This window comes from Eleutherodactylus coqui, chromosome 2, assembly GCF_035609145.1.
Source record: "Eleutherodactylus coqui strain aEleCoq1 chromosome 2, aEleCoq1.hap1, whole genome shotgun sequence".
In the NCBI taxonomy this organism is placed as follows: domain Eukaryota; kingdom Metazoa; phylum Chordata; class Amphibia; order Anura; family Eleutherodactylidae; genus Eleutherodactylus; species Eleutherodactylus coqui.
In genome coordinates this window covers 11,908,730-11,934,844 of record NC_089838.1, presented here as the reverse complement: position 1 = coordinate 11,934,844, position 26,115 = coordinate 11,908,730, and the positions used below count along the sequence as shown (strand labels likewise).

General features: G+C 39.3%; 1 protein-coding gene across 2 annotated transcripts in view; it reads left to right on the top strand.

Moving 5' to 3' along the window:
- TTLL1 (TTL family tubulin polyglutamylase complex subunit L1) overlaps positions 1 to 26,115 on the top strand; it is a 40,033-nt gene that overhangs the window by 7,827 nt on the left and 6,091 nt on the right. For both annotated transcript variants that reach the window (XM_066590361.1, XM_066590362.1), the window contains exons 4-8: positions 313 to 493; positions 1,587 to 1,721; positions 6,162 to 6,270; positions 18,568 to 18,711; positions 24,861 to 24,947. In XM_066590361.1, coding sequence (XP_066446458.1) covers positions 313 to 493; positions 1,587 to 1,721; positions 6,162 to 6,270; positions 18,568 to 18,711; positions 24,861 to 24,947 — 656 coding nt within the window. The remainder of the gene's footprint in view (positions 1 to 312; positions 494 to 1,586; positions 1,722 to 6,161; positions 6,271 to 18,567; positions 18,712 to 24,860; positions 24,948 to 26,115) is intronic.

The window sequence follows — 26,115 nt, the reverse complement described above, 5'->3', positions numbered from 1 at the left end:
ACTCGAGCGCCAGGAAGACAACACACCGTTTGACGATCCCGGTCTTTGTGGAAGATTGCCCTGTCTGTTCCCTTGTAATGGAGTCCCCCAATACCAGGGCCTGTCTATTCTGCCCTGTGCTCCTATTCCCCTTCTTACTGGAGCAGGCAGCCCCCCTGGTGGTCAGAGGGCAGGTCGTGCGGCAGCAGCGATAATCCTGTAATGGCATCCACTCCTCTACCAACGTTGCAAACTTGCAGTGATGGCTATACTCTTGCCGAAAACGGTAAGATGTGTCTATCTAATGCCTTCCATCTCTGTGTCCTCTCCTAGATTTTGTGCCGGTCACCTTCATGCTTCCAGCTGATTATAACTTATTCGTAGAAGAATTTCGGAAAAACCCATCCAGCACCTGGATCATGAAACCTTGTGGAAAAGCCCAAGGGAAAGGCATATTTCTCATCAACAAGCTATCGCAGATTAAGAAGTGGTCGAGAGATAGCAAGACGTCCTCGTAAGTGATAGAAGATTCCGACATCTCTTTAAGGGGACTAATGAAGATTATTGAATTGAGGGCATATTCTATGTAGCTGCTTGGTGGAACTGAACTGCCACACAGAATATGTATGACAGCATCGCACACTTAAGGGGGGATTCCCACCTTATCTACAGGATGATGACATAAGTGTCTGATACATGCAGGTCCCACACTTATCTCCAGAATGGGAGTCTCCCAACCTCATCCCACCTGCATCCAGGTAAGGAAGGAACGGAGAAGTGGCTGCACATGTGCACACCTCCCTTCATTCACTTCTTTGGTAGTCACAGAGACAGTCAAGCACATTTGCTGCAAAACTCCCATAAAAAAGAATGGAGAGAGTTTTGTACATGGGTGATCGTTTCTCCATTCATTCCCCACCTGAGTGCGAAGGCCAGCGGGACAAGGGTCAGGGGACCTTGATACTGACTGTTGCACCTCTGGGCGCTGCACCTGTCAGACATTTATGAAGTATTCTGTGGCGACTACAGGCAAATAGAATTTTATCACTTAAAGAGGCTGTACACTATTGATGGTCTGTCGTCAGGACAGGTCATCAATAGTAGATTGGAGGGGTTCCATCAGCTGGGGCCGCCTACAGATCACCTGGTGTACTGAGCTGATTTCTGCAGGAAGCAGACAGCTCTGTTCTATCTGTAGTGGCTAGGCTTGGTATTGCATGTTGAGTTATCATTGAAATAAATTGGAACTTGGCCTGCAATACCACACTTGGCCACTGGGATGAAAACATTCTAGTGTATAATATTGAACAAGTTAACCATTTAGCTACTGCCTAGAATATATAATTATGCGTGTTTGCGTAGGCTGATGTGAGAAGCTTATGAAAAGATATAGTAATACTATGTGTATCCTGTTGTATATAACACTTTCCTGCTCCCACAACGGGATGCGATGTGACCAGAGCCTAAAATGAGCCTCCTGGCCTGAGGAGCTGAGCTGAATGTTGGTGTCACTGTGTGATCTGGCTGCATATGGCCCCCCGTATTCACGTATAAGGGTCCATTCATAATACAGCTGGCAAATATCTGCATATCGTTCCATCTTTCAGGTTTGTGTCGCAGTCTTCTAAGGAGGCCTATGTCATCTCCTTATATATCGACAATCCCTTGCTGATCGGTGGGAAGAAATTTGATCTCCGTCTGTACGTGCTTGTGACTACATACCGACCACTCAAGTGTTACATGTAAGTAATGGTCAGCGATAGATATGTCTTATGTACGCTTCTCTTCCAAAACTGGGAAATGGCTCTCCTCTAAGTGGAGGGGAATGGCCTCTCTAGTGCCACCTATAGGGGCTACCCTCTAATTCCTTTTTTTTTTCATGTTTTTTAATTCCCTTTCCGACTTTAGCATAGTATTACACTGTGATGAGCTCTCCATTCCCACAAACAGTACAGGAGCATTTCAGTGCCTTTATATAAATGATCACAGCATTGCAAATTCTACAATTCTTCAGTTTCGGGAAAATTCTGGCCCAGGACCGAAGGATGAAAGGAGTACATTATCTGTAGTTAATTGTGGTGTTTGGCATTTGATTCCGCTGCCGCTTGGTGACATTTTTGGGTGGCCAAGATAGCCGCCACAATTTCCTAATTATGGTGATCACTGCTGGCCAATCACAGAGCAGGTATAACACCCCCAGCGGTAGTAATGACCCCCTTCCTCACAGCGGCCCCCAGTATAATCGTGACCCCCTCCCTCCCCGCACAGCGGCCCCCAGTATCACAGTGGCCCCCAGTATCACAGTGATCCCACCCCCAGCAGCGGCCCCCCAGTATCACAGTGACCCCCAGCAGCGGCCCCCCCATTATCACAGTGACACCCCCCCCCCCTTCAAGTAGCACAGTGACAGTCCACAGCGGCCCCCAAGTAGCACAGTGACAGTCCACAGCGGCCCCCAAGTAGCACAGTGACAGTCCACAGCGGCCCCCAATAGCACAGTGACAGTCCACAGCGGCCCCCAAGTAGCACAGTGACAGTCCACAGCGGCCCCCAAGTAGCACAGTGACAGTCCACAGCGGCACCCAAGTAGCACAGTGACGCTCTACAGTGGCCCTTTAGTAGCACAGTGACATCCCACAGCGGCCCCCCATTCCACCCAGAGACCCACTTACTTACCCCCTCCTCCTTGTGGAAGCACCGCTCCTCCTCTGCCCGACGCGCCCTCCAGCAGCGCTGATAGCAGGTGCACACTGACGTCAGTGTGCTGCCGAACGCCTCCTCCCCTGCTCTCGTGGAACCAAGTAGGAGTCGTTGGAGGAGGGGGGAGGAGAACCCCGGCTGCACACTGACATCAGTGTGAGCGGGATGCATATTAATTTTTTCTGTCGCACTTCTGCCGTAGTCAGCAATTCTGACTGATTCACCAAACAACCCATCAGATTGCTGGAATTGCTGATTAGGGCAGAAGTGGGGAAGAAAAAGGTAATATGCGGCGGGGATCAGCGCACATAGCAGTGCTGCTTAGTGAATGCCAGCAGGGGAGCCGCGGCCCCTGCTGGTATTCACTAACGTGGTGAGTGGCCGATGGCAACGCGTGCCAGCAGGGAGGGCTTTGCGTGCCATAGGTTCGCCACCACTGACCTAGATGATGTCTCTTATGTCACCCACTCTCCGGTTGTTTATGCGGACATTGGGGCTAAACGATCCATGCATATGCTGGTTTTTGGCATGACACAGATTTTGATGGGACTGTGGATGACGTAGGAGACATCATCCATGTCACACAACACTCAAAGAGAGAATGGCCAAAAGAGTGCACTGTGGGCAATGCGAGTCTCTCCACCAGACCATCTGGGCTTAAAGTGGTTTGCTGTGACGTTTACTTTCCTCCAGGGTCATCGGGTCCGACCCCCTGCTCAGTGCAGGATCACTAAATCATCCCTGACAGATGTCTGTCCAGCCTTTGTTTGAACACTTTTATTGAAGAAGAACTCCCCACCTCCCGTGGTAACCTGTCCCACTTATTGATCCCCCTCACTGTCTAATATCTAATCTGTGTCTCCTCCCTTTCAGTTTCATCCCATTGCTTCTAGTCTTCCCTTGTGCAGATGAGAATAGGGCTGATCCCTCTGCACTGTGACAGCCCTTCAGATATTTGTAGACTGCTATTAAGTCTCCTCTCAGCCTTCTTTTTTGCAAGCTAAACATTCCCAGATCCTTTAACTGTTCCTCATAGGACATGATTTGCAGACCGCTCACCATCTTGGTAACTCTTCTCTGAACTTGCTCCAGTTTGTGTAGGTCTTTTTTAAAGTGGGGTGCCCAGAACTGGACACAGTATTCCAGATGAGGTCTGACTAAGGAAGAGTAGAGGGGGATAATGACCTCACGTGATCTAGACTCTATGCTTCTCTTAGTACATCCCAGAATTGGGTTTGCCTTTTTGGAATTAGAATAGTCTGGCCCAACTTGTTTGTTACAAACCCATGCTGGCTCTGGTTAATTACTCCAAGGACTTGCATACAGACGGTTTAATTTGTTCAAAGATCTTTCCCGGTATAGAAGGCAGGTCAATCCTAATGCATAACTGAATGAAGTCTTCCAAATTATCAGCAGTCTCCACTCTGGGAAGTTCATCTTTTACCCACTCAGATAGTCCCTGGGGAAATTGGCTGAAATTGGCTGTTGTGCAGCAGGATTCCATGTGGTGCCATTTGTCAAGCAGTGAAATTCTTCAGTATATTCTGCAACAGAACATCGCCCTTATTGTAGATTATGCAACCTCCCTTCAGCCATGGCACAGCGGTTCCGATCATCGAAGATTTGATCCATAGTAGAGGTGAGCGAACGTACTCGGTAAGGGCGATTTCGCAATCGAGCACCGCGATTTTTGAGTACTTCACTACTCGGGTGAAAAGTACTCGGGTGAGCGGGGGGTTGCAGCGGGGAGTGGGGGGGAGAGGGAGAGAGAGAGGGCTCCCCCCTGTTCCCCGCTGCTACCCCCCACTCCCCTCTGCAACCCCCCGCTCACCCCCGGCGCACCCGAGTACTTTTCACCCGAGTAGTGAAGTACTCGAAAATCGCGGTGCTCGATTGCGAAATCGCCCTTACCGAATACGTTCGCTCATCTCTAATCCATAGCAGTCGTGAAGGTAACGAGGCTGTTGAGGAGATTGCTGGTAATCTCTATGTATGGCGAGGCCCAGGCAAGCGCTTCGTCAGTGAGGAGGTTAATAATAAAGAATATATTTTTCTGCTTACTGGTAAACAGGGTAGGCTGCATTTGGATTCTGGCATTGATTTTAAGAAACCCTGATATTGGCGAAGATTGACTGCAACTTTTGCTGGCAGTGGCATGCGGACGTTTGGCGCAGAGTTGCGCAACTCCAAGAGCTGTCGCTGTAGCCCCTTTCTCTTGCTAGTAGGCACAAAATTCCTGGAGTTCTGTGACTTGTTTCCTAAACATGCTCACTACGGACTCCATTTTTGGGTTGATTATTTTTTAAAGTCTTACCGGCACTGAATTGGAGCCCAAGTGTAGTAACCGAGCCGGATGGGAGAGTAGTCAGGAGGAAGCTGGGTCGTTGGCAGATGGTCACGGTTGCAGTACAAAAGATGAGGCAGGAAGCGTAGTCAAGTGGAAGCTGTGTCGTTAGCAGGTGGTTACGGTTGTAGTAGCAGAGGAGAAGACGGCATTGGAGCTTGATTACAGGTTAGGAGCTCAATAATCGCGCACTGAAGAAGTGGCAGGGCTAGGCTTATATAGGAAATGCAATCAGGAACAAAGGCGGGGTCCGGACCAAGAGGCGAAAACTTGGTAACTGGGAAATACAGAAAGCGGAGAGAACTTCCGACTAGAATGCAAGAGGTCATGGGTTCGAGCCCTGAGAGGATCTCTTCTATCAAACTGCAGAATAGCTCCTCCCATAGCAGTGACCTCATCGAAGGTCCTTCAGTCCGCTGGATCTCTGTGGTGGCGGTAGGTTGGTGTCTCCTGTCAGGACCTGCTGAGTTGTATCTGAGATAATAATGGCTAAGTTGTATTCTCATTTTGTTATTTTTGTCCTCCCCTTCCAAGAGCCCTAACTGTGGTTTTCTTCTGTCGGTCAGGCTCTGTGTTTTATATATGTTGTAGGACCTGCCATGATGACACCAGGGGCAAAGCATGAGAAGCACCTACATACATACATACTAACTGACAAGTGGTCATTAGTAGTTTGGTTGTTCCTCCTGCAGACAAAAAAATGGTCTTTGGATAGATGTGAAACTAAAAGTTAAAAATCTCACTATCAATATGGTTCCTGGTAAGCATCAGACAGGGGGCTGCACTTCATGGAAGTGGCTGCAATACACAGAGGAGACTTCCAGAGTGTGACAGGCAATCAGATGGGGGGTGGGGGGATGGAAAATGTGTTTTCACCGCAGTGGCTCCTAAAAATGTAATTTATAGCATATAGTGAATTAAAAAACACTCAAACTGTTGTGGAATGGCTATTGCTATAATGCCTAATAAAAGTATTAAATGGCCACTCCAGCCAAACATAATGTGTCGGGCCTAATGCAAGTCCTGACGGGGCGGAGCATGACACAGGGATTCACAAGGCATCACAGAGAGAATCCCTCCTCTGGTCTCCCACTGTCATCTACTGAGACATCATCTGATGATATTCTTTCCCTTCTAGGTACAAGCTTGGATTCTGTCGTTTCTGCACTGTAAAGTACACCCCCAGTACGAGCGAGCTGGACAATATGTTTGTGCACCTGACCAATGTGGCTATCCAGAAACATGGGGTAAGGAGACAGAGTCCTATCCCGCTGCTGTGAGTGCTGAGGACTCTGTAGATGAACACAACTTCTCTGTACTGAATACAGACTGCCATAAGCTGTGGATCGTATTCTGCTGATGGTTGTGGAGGGGAATGGTACTTACTTACAGCTTCACTGCTCTGTTTGGCTGAGGATGCAGAATCTGGCTTCACATGTGGCCGGAACCCCATCCATGCCTGTTGGCCAATGTTTCTGCACGGCATCAGGGGGCAGCGGCATATAAGAGGGGCGTGAGAACTGTAAAACACGGGGTAGGGGGAGATACAGGGTTATTAAAAATAAATTTATATATAATAGTGACATTTCTCAACAAACTAGAAAAAATGGATACCAGCAGCACAATCTTATGGCTCAACACCAAGCTGGACGGGTTATGCAGAGTCACTGAATCGGGTCTGATCCAAAGAAGGCCCTTATAATATTAGCTTCATAAAGAAGAGGTGTGAGAGCATCCCCCCCCCCCCCCGAGGCTCGCTTGAATAACTGACTTATCCGAGCGTGTTCACTCATCTCTAGTGTCAACCTCTAACCCCTTCCCACCCCATAATGTACCCTTACGTCATAGGGATAGCGCGAGATGTTAGCAGATTTCGCACTATCCCGCAGCGGGAGACGGCTGTCACTAGTAGTCGGCCTCCCGCTGCGACAGCGGGTGGCATCAGAGATGCGCCCACCTGCTGTTAACCCCTTCCCTGCTGCGATCTAAGTAGCTTGCGGCAGGGAAAAGGTTCACAGAGGGAGCGCGCTATCTCTGTGACTTCAGCCGGCTCTCGTGATAACATCGCGAGAGCCCGGCTGGTTGCTGTGGCAACAGGACGCCAGATACCGGCGTCCTGTGTTGCCATTGCCTATGAGTGCTATAATAAGAGATAAGGCATGGCAGGAGTGAAGTCCTGCCATGCCTTATCGCAGCGATCTGCAGTCCTGCACTGTAATTCCCTCAGAGGGACACAGATGGTGTAAAAAGAAGAGAAAAATAAAGTACAAAAAATAAAAATGTAAAAAAAAAGTTAAACCCTTTTTTAATGCTTTTTCTCATTAGCATAAAAAAAATTAAAAAGAATGCCACATGTTTGGTAACCACGCGTCCATGACGACGCGTACAATACATTGAAAACACATTTTATCCTGCAAGGTAAAAACTAAAAAGCATTTAAAAAAAACCCAAAAAACTGAGGCAAAATGCTAATTTTTAGCATTTTGACTCCCAAAAAACGCAATAAAAGTGATCAAAAAAGCCGTATGTACCCCAAAATGAGAGCCGAACTTCTATCTATCTATCTCATATGTCACATCTATCTATCTATCTCATATCTATCTATCTCATATCTATCTATCTATCTCATATCTATCTATCTCATATCTATCTATCTATCTATCTATCTCATATCTATCTATCTATCTCATATCTATCTATCTCATATCTATCTATCTCATATCTATCTATCTCATATCTATCTATCTATCTCATATCTATCTATCTATCTATCTCATATCTATCTATCTCATATCTATCTATCTATCTATCTCATATCTATCTATCTCATATCTATCTATCTCATATCTATCTATCTATCTATCTATCTATCTCATATCTATCTATCTCATATCTATCTATCTATCTATCTATCTCATATCTATCTATCTCATATCTATCTATCTATCTCATATCTATCTATCTCATATCTATCTATCTCATATCTATCTATCTCATATCTATCTATCTATCTCATATCTATCTATCTATCTATCTATCTCATATCTATCTATCTCATATCTATCTATCTATCTATCTCATATCTATCTATCTCATATCTATCTATCTATCTATCTCATATCTATCTATCTCATATCTATCTATCTATCTATCTCATATCTATCTATCTCATATCTATCTATCTATCTCATATCTATCTATCTCATATCTATCTATCTATCTATCTCATATCTATCTATCTCATATCTATCTATCTATCTATCTATCTCATATCTATCTATCTATCTCATATCTATCTATCTATCTCATATCTATCTATCTATCTATCTCATATCTATCTATCTATCTCATATCTATCTATCTATCTCATATCTATCTATCTATCTATCTATCTATCTATCTATCTATCTCATATCTATCTATCTCATATCTATCTATCTCATATCTATCTATCTCATATCTATCTATCTCATATCTATCTATCTATCTATCTCATATCTATCTATCTATCTCATATCTATCTATCTCATATCTATCTATCTCATATCTATCTATCTATCTATCTCATATCTATATATCTATCTATCTCATATCTATCTCATATCTATCTATCTATCTCATATCTATATATCTATCTATCTCATATATCTATCTCATATATCTATCTATCTCATATATCTATCTATCTATCTCATATCTATCTATCTCATATCTATCTATCTATCTATCTCATATCTATCTATCTATCTATCTATCTCATATCTATCTATCTATCTCATATCTATCTATCTCATATCTATCTCATATCTATCTATCTATCTCATATCTATCTATCTATCTCATATCTATCTATCTCATATCTATCTATCTATCTATCTATCTATCTATCTCATATCTATCTATCTATCTATCTCATATCTATCTATCTATCTATCTCATATCTATCTCATATCTATCTATCTCATATCTATCTATCTATCTATCTCATATCTATCTATCTCATATCTATCTATCTATCTATCTCATATCTATCTATCTCATATCTATCTATCTATCTCATATCTATCTATCTCATATCTATCTATCTATCTCATATCTATCTATCTATCTCATATCTATCTATCTATCTCATATCTATCTATCTATCTCATATCTATCTATCTATCTCATATCTATCTATCTATCTATCTATCTCATATCTATCTATCTATCTATCTCATATCTATCTATCTCATATCTATCTATCTATCTATCTCATATCTGTCTATCTATCTATCTAGATATGAGATAGATAGATAGATAGATAGATATATCTCATATCTGTCTATCTATCTATCTCATATCTATCTATCTATCTCATATCTATCTATCTATCTCATATCTATCTATCTATCTATCTCATATCTATCTATCTATCTATCTATCTATCTATCTATCTATCTATCTATCTCATATCTATCTATCTATCTATCTCATATCTGTCTATCTATCTATCTATCTATCTATCTATCTATCTATCTATCTATCTCATATCTATCTATCTATCTATCTCATATCTATCTATCTATCTATCTCATATCTATCTATCTATCTCATATCTATCTATCTATCTATCTCATATCTATCTATCTATCTATCTCATATCTATCTATCTATCTCATATCTATCTATCTATCTATCTATCTCATATCTATCTATCTCATATCTATCTATCTATCTCATATCTATCTATCTCATCTATCTATCTATCTATCTCATATCTATCTATCTATCTCATATCTATCTATCTATCTCATATCTATCTATCTCATATCTATCTATCTCATATCTATCTATCTATCTATCTATCTCATATCTATCTATCTCATATCTATCTATCTATCTATCTATCTCATATCTATCTATCTATCTCATATCTATCTATCTATCTATCTCATATCTATCTATCTATCTATCTCATATCTGTCTATCTATCTATCTATCTATCTCATATCTATCTATCTCATATCTATCTATCTATCTATCTCATATCTATCTATCTCATATCTATCTATCTATCTCATATCTATCTATCTCATATCTATCTATCTATCTATCTCATATCTATCTATCTCATATCTATCTATCTATCTATCTATCTCATATCTATCTATCTATCTCATATCTATCTATCTATCTCATATCTATCTATCTATCTATCTCATATCTATCTATCTATCTCATATCTATCTATCTATCTCATATCTATCTATCTATCTATCTATCTATCTATCTATCTCATATCTATCTATCTCATATCTATCTATCTCATATCTATCTATCTCATATCTATCTATCTCATATCTATCTATCTATCTATCTCATATCTATCTATCTATCTCATATCTATCTATCTCATATCTATCTATCTCATATCTATCTATCTATCTATCTCATATCTATATATCTATCTATCTCATATCTATCTCATATCTATCTATCTATCTCATATCTATATATCTATCTATCTCATATATCTATCTCATATATCTATCTATCTCATATATCTATCTATCTATCTCATATCTATCTATCTCATATCTATCTATCTATCTATCTCATATCTATCTATCTATCTATCTATCTCATATCTATCTATCTATCTCATATCTATCTATCTCATATCTATCTCATATCTATCTATCTATCTCATATCTATCTATCTATCTCATATCTATCTATCTCATATCTATCTATCTATCTATCTATCTATCTATCTCATATCTATCTATCTATCTATCTCATATCTATCTATCTATCTATCTCATATCTATCTCATATCTATCTATCTCATATCTATCTATCTATCTATCTCATATCTATCTATCTCATATCTATCTATCTATCTATCTCATATCTATCTATCTCATATCTATCTATCTATCTCATATCTATCTATCTCATATCTATCTATCTATCTCATATCTATCTATCTATCTCATATCTATCTATCTATCTCATATCTATCTATCTATCTCATATCTATCTATCTATCTCATATCTATCTATCTATCTATCTATCTCATATCTATCTATCTATCTATCTCATATCTATCTATCTCATATCTATCTATCTATCTATCTCATATCTGTCTATCTATCTATCTAGATATGAGATAGATAGATAGATAGATAGATATATCTCATATCTGTCTATCTATCTATCTCATATCTATCTATCTATCTCATATCTATCTATCTATCTCATATCTATCTATCTATCTATCTCATATCTATCTATCTATCTATCTATCTATCTATCTATCTATCTATCTATCTCATATCTATCTATCTATCTATCTCATATCTGTCTATCTATCTATCTATCTATCTATCTATCTATCTATCTATCTATCTATCTCATATCTATCTATCTATCTATCTCATATCTATCTATCTATCTATCTCATATCTATCTATCTATCTCATATCTATCTATCTATCTATCTCATATCTATCTATCTATCTATCTCATATCTATCTATCTATCTCATATCTATCTATCTATCTATCTATCTCATATCTATCTATCTCATATCTATCTATCTATCTCATATCTATCTATCTCATCTATCTATCTATCTATCTCATATCTATCTATCTATCTCATATCTATCTATCTATCTCATATCTATCTATCTCATATCTATCTATCTCATATCTATCTATCTATCTATCTATCTCATATCTATCTATCTCATATCTATCTATCTATCTATCTATCTCATATCTATCTATCTATCTCATATCTATCTATCTATCTATCTCATATCTATCTATCTATCTATCTCATATCTGTCTATCTATCTATCTATCTCATATCTATCTATCTATCTATCTATCTCATATCTATCTATCTATCTATCTCATATCTATCTATCTATCTCATATCTATCTCATATCTATCTATCTATCTCATATCTATCTATCTCATATCTATCTATCTATCTCATATCTATCTATCTATCTATCTCATATCTATCTATCTATCTATCTCATATCTATCTATCTATCTATCTATCTATCTATCTCATATCTATCTATCTCATATCTATCTATCTCATATCTATCTATCTATCTATCTATCTCATATCTATCTATCTCATATCTATCTATCTATCTATCTCATATCTATCTATCTATCTCATATCTGTCTATCTATCTATCTATCTCATATCTATCTATCTATCTATCTATCTCATATCTATCTCATATCTATCTATCTATCTATCTATCTATCTATCTATCTATCTATCTATCTCATATCTATCTATCTATCTATCTATCTATCTATCTATCTATCTATCTATCTATCTATCTCATATCTATCTATCTATCTCATATCTATCTATCTATCTATCTATCTATCTATCTATCTATCTATCTATCTATCTATCTATCTCATATCTATCTATCTATCTATCTCATATCTATCTATCTATCTATCTCATATCTATCTATCTATCTATCTCATATCTATCTATCTATCTATCTATCTATCTATCTATCTCATATCTATCTATCTATCTATCTATCTATCTATCTATCTCATATCTATCTATCTATCTATCTATCTATCTCATATCTATCTATCTCATATCTATCTATCTATCTATCTCATATCTATCTATCTCATATCTATCTATCTATCTATCTCATATCTATCTATCTCATATCTATCTATCTATCTATCTATCTATCTATCTCATATCTATCTATCTATCTCATATCTATCTATCTATCTCATATCTATCTATCTATCTATCTATCTATCTATCTATCTATCTATCTATCTATCTCATATCTATCTATCTATCTATCTATCTCATATCTATCTATCTCATATCTATCTATCTATCTATCTCATATCTGTCTATCTATCTATCTCATATCTATCTATCTATCTCATATCTATCTATCTATCTCATATCTATCTATCTATCTATCTCATATCTATCTATCTATCTATCTATCTATCTCATATCTATCTATCTATCTATCTCATATCTGTCTATCTATCTATCTATCTATCTATCTCATATCTATCTATCTATCTATCTCATATCTATCTATCTATCTATCTCATATCTATCTATCTATCTATCTCATATATATCTATCTATCTCATATCTATCTATCTCATATCTATCTATCTATCTATCTATCTCATATCTGTCTATCTATCTATCTCATATCTATCTATCTATCTATCTCATATCTATCTATCTATCTATCTATCTATCTATCTATCTCATATCTATCTATCTATCTCTATCTATCTCATATCTATCTATCTATCTATCTATCTATCTCATATCTATCTATCTCATATCTATCTATCTATCTATCTATCTATCTATCTCATATCTATCTATCTATCTATCTCATATCTATCTATCTATCTCATATCTATCTCATATCTATCTATCTATCTATCTATCTCATATCTATCTATCTATCTATCTATCTATCTCATATCTATCTATCTCATATCTATCTATCTCATATCTATCTCATATCTATCTATCTCATATCTATCTATCTATCTATCTCATATCTATCTATCTCATATCTATCTATCTATCTATCTATCTATCTATCTATCTATCTATCTATCTATCTATCTCATATCTATCTATCTATCTCATATCTATCTATCTATCTATCTATCTATCTATCTCATATCTATCTATCTATCTATCTATCTCATATCTATCTATCTCATATCTATCTATCTATCTATCTCATATCTGTCTATCTATCTCATATCTGTCTATCTATCTATCTCATATCTATCTATCTATCTCATATCTATCTATCTATCTCATATCTATCTATCTATCTATCTCATATCTATCTATCTATCTATCTATCTCATATCTATCTATCTATCTATCTATCTCATATCTGTCTATCTATCTATCTATCTATCTATCTCATATCTATCTATCTATCTATCTATCTCATATCTATCTATCTATCTATCTCATATCTATCTATCTATCTATCTCATATATATCTATCTATCTATCTCATATCTATCTATCTATCTATCTATCTATCTATCTATCTCATATCTATCTATCTCATATCTATCTATCTATCTCATATCTATCTATCTATCTATCTCATATCTATCTATCTCATCTATCTATCTATCTATCTCATATCTGTCTATCTATCTATCTATCTCATATCTATCTATCTATCTCATATCTATCTATCTATCTCATATCTATCTATCTATCTCATATCTATCTATCTATCTATCTATCTCCTATCTATCTATCTATCTCATATCTATCTATCTCATATCTATCTATCTCATATCTATCTATCTCATCTATCTATCTATCTATCTCATATCTATCTATCTATCTATCTCATATCTATCTATCTCATATCTATCTATCTATCTATCTCATATCTATCTATCTCATATCTATCTATCTATCTATCTCATATCTATCTATCTCATATCTATCTATCTATCTATCTATCTCATATCTATCTATCTCATATCTATCTATCTATCTCATATCTATCTATCTATCTCATATCTATCTATCTATCTATCTATCTATCTCATATCTATCTATCTATCTCATATCTATCTATCTATCTATCTCATATCTATCTATCTATCTATCTATCTATCTATCTATCTATCTATCTATCTATCTCATATCTATCTATCTATCTATCTATCTATCTATCTATCTCATATCTATCTATCTATCTATCTCATATCTATCTATCTATCTATCTCATATCTATCTATCTATCTATCTCATATCTATCTATCTATCTCATATCTATCTATCTATCTATCTATCTATCTATCTATCTATCTATCTATCTATCTCATATCTATCTATCTCATATCTATCTATCTATCTATCTCATATCTATCTATCTCATATCTATCTATCTATCTATCTATCTATCTATCTATCTATCTATCTATCTCATATCTATCTATCTCATATCTATCTATCTATCTATCTCATATCTATCTATCTCATATCTATCTATCTATCTATCTATCTCATATCTATCTATCTCATATCTATCTATCTATCTCATATCTATCTATCTATCTCATATCTATCTATCTATCTATCTATCTATCTCATATCTATCTATCTATCTCATATCTATCTATCTATCTCATATCTATCTATCTATCTATCTCATATCTATCTATCTATCTATCTATCTATCTATCTATCTATCTATCTATCTATCTCATATCTATCTATCTATCTATCTATCTATCTATCTATCTCATATCTATCTATCTATCTATCTCATATCTATCTATCTATCTATCTCATATCTATCTATCTATCTATCTCATATCTATCTATCTATCTCATATCTATCCATCTATCTATCTATCTATCTATCTCATATCTATCTATCTATCTATCTATCTATCTCATATCTATCTATCTATCTATCTATCTCATATCTATCTATCTATCTATCTCATATCTATCTCATATCTATCTATCTATCTATCTATCTATCTCATATCTATCTATCTATCTGTCTATCTATCTATCTATCTCATATCTGTCTATCTATCTATCTATCTCATATCTATCTATCTATCTATCTATCTCATATCTATCTATCTATCTATCTATCTATCTCATATCTATCTATCTCATATCTATCTATCTATCTATCTCATATCTATCTATCTCATATCTATCTATCTATCTCATATCTATCTATCTCATATCTATCTATCTATCTATCTATCTATCTATCTATCTATCTATCTCATATCTATCTATCTATCTATCTCATATCTATCTATCTATCTATCTATCTCATATCTATCTATCTATCTATCTATCTATCTCATATCTATCTATCTCATATCTATCTATCTATCTATCTATCTCATATCTGTCTATCTATCTATCTCATATCTATCTATCTATCTCATATCTATCTATCTATCTCATATCTATCTATCTATCTCATATCTATCTATCTATCTCATATCTATCTATCTATCTCATATCTATCTATCTATCTATCTATCTCATATCTATCTATCTCATATCTATCTATCTATCTATCTATCTCATATCTATCTATCTATCTATCTCATATCTATCTATCTATCTATCTCATATCTGTCTATCTATCTATCTCATATCTATCTATCTATCTATCTCATATCTATCTATCTATCTATCTCATATCTATCTATCTATCTATCTATCTATCTATCTATCTCATATATATCTATCTATCTATCTCATATCTATCTATCTATCTATCTATCTATCTATCTATCTATCTCATATCTATCTATCTCATATCTATCTATCTATCTCATATCTATCTATCTCATCTATCTATCTATCTATCTCATATCTGTCTATCTATCTATCTCATATCTATCTATCTATCTCATATCTATCTATCTATCTCATATCTATCTATCTCATATCTATCTATCTATCTCATATCTATCTATCTCATATCTATCTATCTATCTATCTATCTATCTATCTATCTATCTATCTCATATCTATCTATCTCATATCTATCTATCTATCTATCTCATATCTATCTATCTATCTATCTCATATCTATCTATCTATCTATCTATCTATCTATCTATCTATCTATCTATCTATCTATCTATCTATCTCATATCTGTCTATCTATCTCATATCTGTCTATCTATCTATCTCTCTCATATCTATCTATCTATCTATCTCATATCTATCTATCTCATCTATCTATCTATCTATCTATCTATCTATCTATCTATCTCATATCTATCTATCTATCTATCTATCTCATATCTATCTATCTCATATCTATCTATCTCATATCTATCTATCTATCTATCTATCTATCTATCTCATATCTATCTATCTATCTATCTCATATCTATCTATCTATCTCATATCTATCTATCTATCTCATATCTATCTATCTATCTATCTATCTCATATCTATCTATCTATCTCATATCTATCTATCTATCTCATATCTATCTATCTATCTATCTATCTCATATCTATCTATCTATCTCATATCTATCTATCTATCTCATATCTATCTATCTATCTCATATCTATCTATCTATCTATCTCATATCTATCTATCTATCTATCTATCTCATATCTATCTATCTATCTATCTCATATCTATCTATCTATCTCATATCTATCTCATATCTATCTATCTATCTATCTATCTCATATCTATCTATCTATCTCATATCTATCCATCTATCTATCTATCTATCTATCTATCTATCTATCTATCTATCTCATATCTATCTATCTATCTATCTATCTATCTATCTATCTATCTATCTATCTCATATCTATCTATCTATCTATCTATCTATCTATCTATCTATCTATCTATCTATCTCATATCTATCTATCTATCTATCTCATATCTATCTCATATCTATCTATCTATCTATCTATCTCATATCTATCTATCTCATATCTATCTATCTCATCTATCTATCTATCTATCTCATATCTATCTATCTCATATCTATCTATCTCATATCTATCTATCTCATATCTATCTATCTCATATCTATCTCATATCTATCTATCTATCTATCTATCTATCTATCTATCTATCTATCTATCTCATATCTATCTATCTCATATCTATCTATCTCATCTATCTATCTATCTATCTCATATCTATCTATCTCATATCTATCTATCTCATATCTATCTATCTCATATCTATCTATCTCATATCTATCTATCTATCTATCTCATATCTATCTATCTATCTATCTATCTCATATCTATCTATCTATCTATCTATCTCATATCTATCTATCTATCTATCTCATATCTATCTATCTATCTATCTATCTATCTATCTCATATCTATCTATCTATCTATCTCATATCTATCTATCTATCTATCTATCTATCTCATATCTATCTATCTATCTATCTATCTCATATCTATCTATCTATCTATCTCATATCTATCTATCTATCTATCTATCTCATATCTATCTATCTATCTATCTATCTCATATCTATCTATCTATCTATCTATCTCATATCTATCTATCTATCTATCTCATATCTATCCATCTATCTATCTATCTATCTCATATCTATCTATCTATCTATCTATCTATCTATCTATCTATCTATCTATCTATCTATCTATCTATCTCATATCTATCTATCTATCTATCTCATATCTATCTATCTATCTCATATCTATCTATCTATCTCATATCTATCTATCTATCTCATATCTATCTATCTATCTATCTATCTATCTATCTATCTATCTATCTATCTATCTATCTATCTAGCGCACGTGTGTCAACATCTGTCTATTGAATGAAGCTAGAATGTGTTCTGAAGCCTAGATGCTGTATGTGTAGATCTAGCGGTGCGCTCCCTCTCCTGCAGTACATTACCGCCTCGCCTGCGGCTTCTCGCTGGGTTATGAGACGCTCTTCTCTTTTCTAGGATGACTACAATCACGTCCACGGCGGGAAATGGACAGTCAGTAATCTGCGTCTGTACCTGGAGAGCACGCGGGGCCGAGAAGTCACTGATAAACTGTTTGATGAAATTCACTGGATAATTGTCCAGTCCCTGAAGGCCGTAGCGGTGAGTCCGTTCCCTCCGGCCACCAATTAGGGTGCTGTGATACCGCTGCCCGGCCGCCTGCTGGAGGTTACTAGTCTCATTAGACATGATGAGTCTGACGCTGCACAGTCACAGGTCTGATAATTACTAAATCAGCAGCACCTAATTTACTGTCAGAGGCTAAATCAATATCGGAGCAGCGGGATATAACCGGAAACCGAGAGGTTAATCTATCTAATCCTAACCTACCCGAATGGCCACTTTATTAGAGACCCCGGCCCTTTCACGATTGCAGCCTCCATATATTGAAATTGGACCGCTGACCTCGTAGTCCGGCACAAGATCACATGACAGGTTTTCGGGGATCAGTTTCAGTGTGAATCCACATTAGATGGGAAAATCCAGCGATCGGAGCGACATCCAACGAGGCCGGTCATCGGTGCTGGACTAGTCGGGTCCAGGATTTCACAGACGCCCTTCTGGGGTTTTCTTGCATGGTCCTGAAGGCCAAACGAGATCCACCGCCCTACTAGATAGGGGTCTCTATTAAAGTTGCTATACAGTGTATCAGAAGATGTGGACCCCCTGATCTCCCTGCTTATAGGAGCGCTCCTAGGAAAACAGATGTGTGTTGTATTTGATGCATGTCCAAGTGGAGGAGGCATGACTCGGAGATCCTCCCTTTGTGTTTTGACTCCTCCATCATGCCCTGCAATAGGCATAACTCAATGTATAACCCCGGTGTGTTCCTTGAAGCAGGAGAATAGATAGCGGTGATTTAAATGTTTGGGTTTTTTTTCATCTAGCTAAATTCATTCAAATTATCTATACTGCACTACTACTATACTGCCAGCAGGTGGCGCCATTATAATAGCTTGTAATGTAGTTGTTTGTTGCACCAGGGAGCGTTGGAAGACGACGGGTCTGACGCCAGCATGTCATTACAGATGGTTAATGCGGTTGACGGTAAACAGTATGTAGAATATAATTATACGCTACTGAGCATGTTCAGCTGCCCCCGTATTTATGTGGTTACCTCTGACCTACGTACATGTGTTCACTGGAAGTGGAGACAGCGGACCGCAGGTCTGCAGCGAGGGTTCTCAATCATATCCAAGAAACAAGCCCCAAATTACTGGGTTGGGGACGTAACATGGGGGGGCCGGCGACTGTGAGAGAAGCTGAAACTACGGTTTAACGGAAAAGCTGCAAAACGCGGCCTGCAGTTACGTCTCGGTCGGATATGTAAAGGGTTACAGTCGTGGTCTGATTAGACTCGGGGTCTTACAACCAGAAGCCGTAAAGGTTCTTCCCCCGTTGCCCTATGAAGAAGCTACTTTTATGTAGTGGGCCTCTGGTTGGGAGATCATTGACCATTAGACGCCTCTACGACGCACGCATTTTGCCCAGTTAGAGAGGGGCGCATCATAGAGAGAAGCAGGATGGCCATTTTGACGATTTGCCCGCCATGTAGGCCGTTCTCTCCAAACTGTTAGGAAGTGTTGGGAGCTTTGGTTACATAAGGGCACGCACACTCGGAGACCAGACTCTGGGCGGCCCTGACAGACCACCAGTAGTGAGGATTGTTTGATGTGCCAATGGGCACAAGGTCCAACAGCTTTGTTGTCCACCTTCATTTCAGACCCGTGCCCGGACCATTTCCAGGTGCTAACAGCTCAGCGATATGTTCAGGACGTCCTGCAGCCACGTGTGTTCCTCTCATGGCGGCTTCCAGCAGGATAATGCTCGGCCGCACACACAAGGGGGTCACAGGAAGACCCCACAACATTGTCACAGCTCCGTGCAAATTTATCATTAATCCAGTAATTTTGGGACCAGCCGGGGTGCCAGCTTCGGCAGCCTACAAGTGGGCAGGATCTGAAGGTCCAGTTGCAACATCTGTGGACAAATGTGCTGCAGGATACCATACGAAACCTGTATGCCTCCATGTCCGCCCATGTCATATCTTGTATCCAAGCTAGAGGTGGCACAACAGGGTACTAAAGCCTCCATGCCTGCCTGTATCACATCTTGTATCCAAGCTAGAGGTGGTACATCAGGGTACTAGAGCCTCCATGCCCTCTGTATCACATCTTGTATCCAAGCTAGAGATGGCCCAACAGGGTACTAGAGCCTCCCTGCCTGTATCACATCTTGTATCCAAGCTAGAGGCGGTACAACAGGATACTAGAGCCTTCTAATTGTACACTTTTCACCAATAACATATCCTTTTGCTGTAACATTATAGTCACTTACAGCCACATATAGAAAGTTTCCTCTAATTTCTCCACCTCCTTCCTGGTGTATTACTTATTTTTGTGAATGAGTGTATATGACCTACTGATTGTCCGTATGTAGGTGTCTGATGTGTACGAGGGCCTTGATAGGGGTCAATGCATGTAGATCTATTTCATTACACAACAGCTGGCTGAACCCTCCGAAAGAAGGTTGAAATAAGGATTGGGCATGTCGAATTTCAGCACCCAATCTTTTTGTTCCCCCTTTAGATGAGCCCCCGCCTGGCTGACGCTTTCTCTATCTCCATACAATATTAGTTTTATGTTTGGGGTTCTTCCAAGTCTCAGTTGTCTTGCAGACTGCAGCAGGTTTTCTCTTTGTCACTCTCATAGTCTTTTCACTCCTTCTGAATTGTAATCTAGGTCTGAACTCCACCCTGTTCAGCGCCTTCCTTGCATTTTTACTCAGCTTTGGAGGATGGCTTACCCTAGAGCAGCGGTCCCCAAACTGCGCTACGGCTCCACGAGCGGCAGTCAGGGGCTCCGTGGTGGCGAACCTGAGGCAAACGTTCCGCAGGGGGCATGCATGCTGACGGCTGCTCACCACTGTAGTGATTACTGGCAGGGAGTCGCAGCTCCTCACTAGTAATCACACAGTGCCGCTGTTTCCGCTGCACACTCTGATGTCAGCATGCAGCCAGGATCCTCCTCCCCTGAGTCCTCTCCTCCTTAGCTCCACAGGAGAGGACAGGGGAAGAAATGTTCCGGCTCACACACTGACGTCGGTGTGCACCCGGGATCAGCGCTGAGTAGAGGAGGTGCGGTGCTAACTACAAGAAGAAGGTAAGTATATGGGTTGGGGGGGCTATTATTACTGTGGCTACTGAGGGGATTAATATTATTACTGTGGGGTTAATATTACTGAGGGGGTTAATACTACTGGAGCCGCAATAGGGGTTGCTATTACTACTGGAGCCTATATAAGAGATGCTATTACTACCGAGGTCACTAATATAGGGGGGTCACTATTACTACTTGGGCCACAATAGGGGTCGCTATTACTTCACTAGGCGGATTTGCTGTGGAGTTTGCAGTAGCTGTAGCAGCAAAGTAGATGACATTTTCAAAAAATCATCCGCGTGCTGTAGAAAAAAAATCTGCACAAAACCCGTGCGGACACGAGGCGACACGAGGTGCGGGATTTAATTCCGCAGGATATTAAATTTAAATATGTATATCAATACCCCGTCCAGCGCTCCAGTGTTCCTCCATGTTTTTTTTTTTTAAGTGGCCCTGTCCTTTTTATAACGACGGAGGTAAAAATAATATGCTGTGATAAGCCACGCCCCTAACTCCTCCCCTGACCACACCTTGGGGCTCCACGAGAAATTTTTGCTTCAAAAAGGGCTCCATGGCTGAAAAAGTTTGTGAACCCCTGCCCTAGGGAGACTTACATCTCTGCCATATTAACCCTTGTCTATCCCTCCTTCTGTTCTTTTTGTCCATTTCCTGATTAGTCATTTTTAGGATTATTTTGGTTTTTATTAGTTTTTTTTTTTATTTTTAAGTGTTCTGTTGTCTTCATGGTGTAACCATGGAAACATAACGGTAGATTATACTTAAAGAGACCTGCTGGTCCTGGGAACAGATGGGGAGGTTTATATTTTAACAGCTATTGCTCTTCTGTGCTGATTGTCCCTTCGATCCGCCGGTTCTGGGCCACATTTTTACTCCTCCAGGTTGGCTACTGGAATCTTTTCACTAATGCACATTGTGTGCTGCTGTTTGATTGGCCAGTGCCGATCACTTAAGCACTGCTGGCCAATTAGACTGTCCCGTTTCCAGGACTGCTGTGACATCTCTGTGTGCCAGAGGATTAAGTAGTAACGTAGTCGGGAACAAGCCAGTGGCCAGTACACAGAGATGTCACAGCAGTACAGAGGATTAAGCAGGGACGTAGTCGGGAACAAGCCAGTGGTCGGTACTAAGCCCCATTTACACACCGATTATCGCTCAAAATTCGCTCAAACGTTGGCTTTTGAGCGATAATCGTTGCGTGTAAGTGCTCCCATCGACTGCCAAACAATGTTTTTGTGTTGAGTTTAAAATCCATTGTTTGGTTGGACAGCTGATAGCAGGGACCGCACGCTGTGATTCTCTGCTAGAGCGTTGATGACATTGTATTCAGCTGCAGTCCCGCAGCAGAACAAAAAAACTGTATGCAGATAACAGACCACCTGTTGCTGTTATCTGCATACAGCAAAGGGAGGCTCATTTACATGCAAATGAAGCTGATAAGCTGCTAATGGGCATTAGTGTCCATTAGCAGCTTATGCAAAACGATCGCTCGAACTGTCATTCTCCCTATCTTTTGAACGAATTTTGAGCGATTATCTTTGCGTGTAAATGGGGCTTTAGTCAGATGACTATGTTGGCTATTTTGAACAAGTGAAAATGAAGTCCAGAACTGGACTTGTTGCAAACCTCAGAGTACTTCCCTGGACTTCCTGTCTGTTATCCCATTGAAGAAGACTACACTCGGCTTCACCCCTGGCTGATAACAGGAAACAATACCTGAAATACCTAAACATTGGACTATGCTTATATCACATTTCTATGGACTATAGTAGTAGCGCCGTTTACTTCTGCAACACATTACCCTCATGGCTCGGGACCCAAGTTGTGGATGGAAAATAAACCTTTCCCAAATCTTAAGTAGATGGCGCTGGTAGAAAGCGCAGTATTTGGCGGTTTAGTCTAGCGTGTTAACCACAATCTCTTGTCCGATGGAGCTATGCCATGGAAAGCTGGCTCAGAGGCGTCCATAGTAATCTGACCGTCCGCGGCCCTCGTGCTAGAGGCCTCTGTGCCGGTAAGGCCGGTGAAGTTTAATAGCACGCTGCTGACCCCCTTCCTTTACAGTAAGTTATAGGCTCTTATTTTTAGCATCTGCAACCAGTCGCCCGCGGCTGAGTCACCGCTGACTGCGTGTGATGTGCCTAATGGTCGAAGGCGAGTAATATCAGCGATCACACAAGAAGCCGCAGCAGGGATTTGTCGCGGAAATTCCGTCCAGAATTTCGCCCCGGCAAATCCGCCTGCGGCCGCTAATCCCGGGATTAGCCAGCCAGGTGGGCGAGATGTCTCAGAAATCTCGTCCACGCGGGATGGCAAATCACCGTGGCAAAGCCGGCACTGCGGCGCGGATTAGCCGGCCGCAGCATGCTCATTCTTTTTCCTCCTCCGCTGCGGCCGCGCTCTCCTCTATGGGAGCGCCGGCCGCAGCGGAAGAGCGAGCGGCCGGGCCGCTTCAAAACCCGCAGGTAAGTGCCGCAGTTTTTGAAGCAGCACTTCTCCCGGCGGAAATCTCGCGGTTTTTCGCTGCGGCCAAACCGCGAGATTTCCGCCAGGATTCCGCTGTGTGGGAACCCAGGCTTAGTGTAATGTGGTGCGGTCTGCCCTCATGTGTATGCACTATGTAACTACACGCTATGCCTCGCACTCACTCGTCAGCTACAGGGTGGGTTATGGAAACGTAGACCAGCACCGCGCTCTTGTGGAAGCGGTTAGAGTGCGCTCACACATAGCGGATTTGCTGTGGATTTTGGTGCAGGTTTCACACGGGCGATCGTGATATCGCAGCGAGAAAATCGCGGCAATATTGCAGTTTTGCTCATGAGATGTCTGAGTTTTTCTCACAAAAACATCGCTGTCCCTTGCAATTTTTTTTTTCGCGAGAAAGACAATAGGACTTTGTAAAACGCGTCGTATTGCACGAAAATCGCGAGTTAGTGAGTCACAGCAGGCGGAGCGTCGTAGCTTATGAATCGCAGACCCCTGCTAGAAGATCGGTCGTAAATTGGCCGTTTTTTATGTTATGTTTTCTTTATAATTCCCTTTTTATATATTTATTTCTTCCTTTTCTGTCTTCAGCCGGTGATGAATAACGACAAGCATTGCTTCGAGTGTTACGGTTATGACATCATCATAGACGACCGGCTGAAGCCGTGGCTGATCGAGGTGAGCGGCCGCCTTATTCTGGTTTGTACCATCCACAAAGAAAAAGGTGCCAGTCTACAGAACCCTATTAGGGGGTTCGGAGTTGATAGGGGGGATCCTCCTCCCCTGACCAGAATGTAGAGTGGTTATAGAGAGCATCTGTCTCTTTTTGGAGGACTTGTCCAGTCCAGCATTATACAGACAAGCCATTGATGCCAATGAACACTGTGTAATGCTTCATTTCCCCTGTGGGGGTGCTGCAGGGTAATCAAACAATTATCACTAGGTTTCCCCATAGATTACAGCTGATCGCTGGGGGTTTCAGCAAGAGGACACTTTTGTGATCAGCTGCAGGTCAGCGTAGAGAGCGGTGGGGGCCTGCAATTTTGTTTTTGTTTCTTGCTTAAAGGGGTTGTCCAGGATTAGAAAAACATGGCTGATTTCTCCTAAACACTGCACGGCCCTAGTGGGTTGTGTCTGGTATTGCAGCTCAGTTTCTATTCACTTTTATGAAGTTGACCTCCAACACCAGACACAACCCACTGTGTAGAAGCGTGGCACTATGTTTGCATTAAAGCAGCCATCTTTTTATAATCCACGACATCCCCTTTAAAGGGGTGTTTTTATCCTGTTTGTAGAGCCCAGAAGCCCTTCTATGGAAAGAAATAGCAGCGCAGAGGGGTAGCGGTGGCCGGGTCAGGAGCTAGTAACAGGGGTGCAAGCGCCGGCTGCCTCTGCTCCATAGTGGAAGTGGCCGGTCCCACTGACCACAAGCTGTAAGCCACAAGAATGAAGAGGAGGACTATCTGGAGCACTTTGAAAAGACGTATCTTATGGGTTAGTTTCGAAATTTAGAACATATTGCATTAGCATAATGAGATGGGAAGTTCCCCTTTAAGTCACCCCTAGACAACCCCTTTAAGGTTGCCATAAAACACGGGATTTGACGTGCCTTACAGATGAACAGCTGAACTTCCCCTTTATTTTAGGTTCCTTGTTTCCGCGCTGCAGGCAGTTTTTTTTTCTTCCGCCCAAAAGCCGGGTAACTGGGTGGAAAGTCAGTGGAGTCCACCTGGCGCTGCCCGGGTCCATCCAGAGACAGAACCGCTCGGCTGAGGAGATTCTCCTCTCCTACTTCCTGAGCAGAATCCCTGCTCAGATGTGAAACCATCGTTAGCGTGAAGAATGA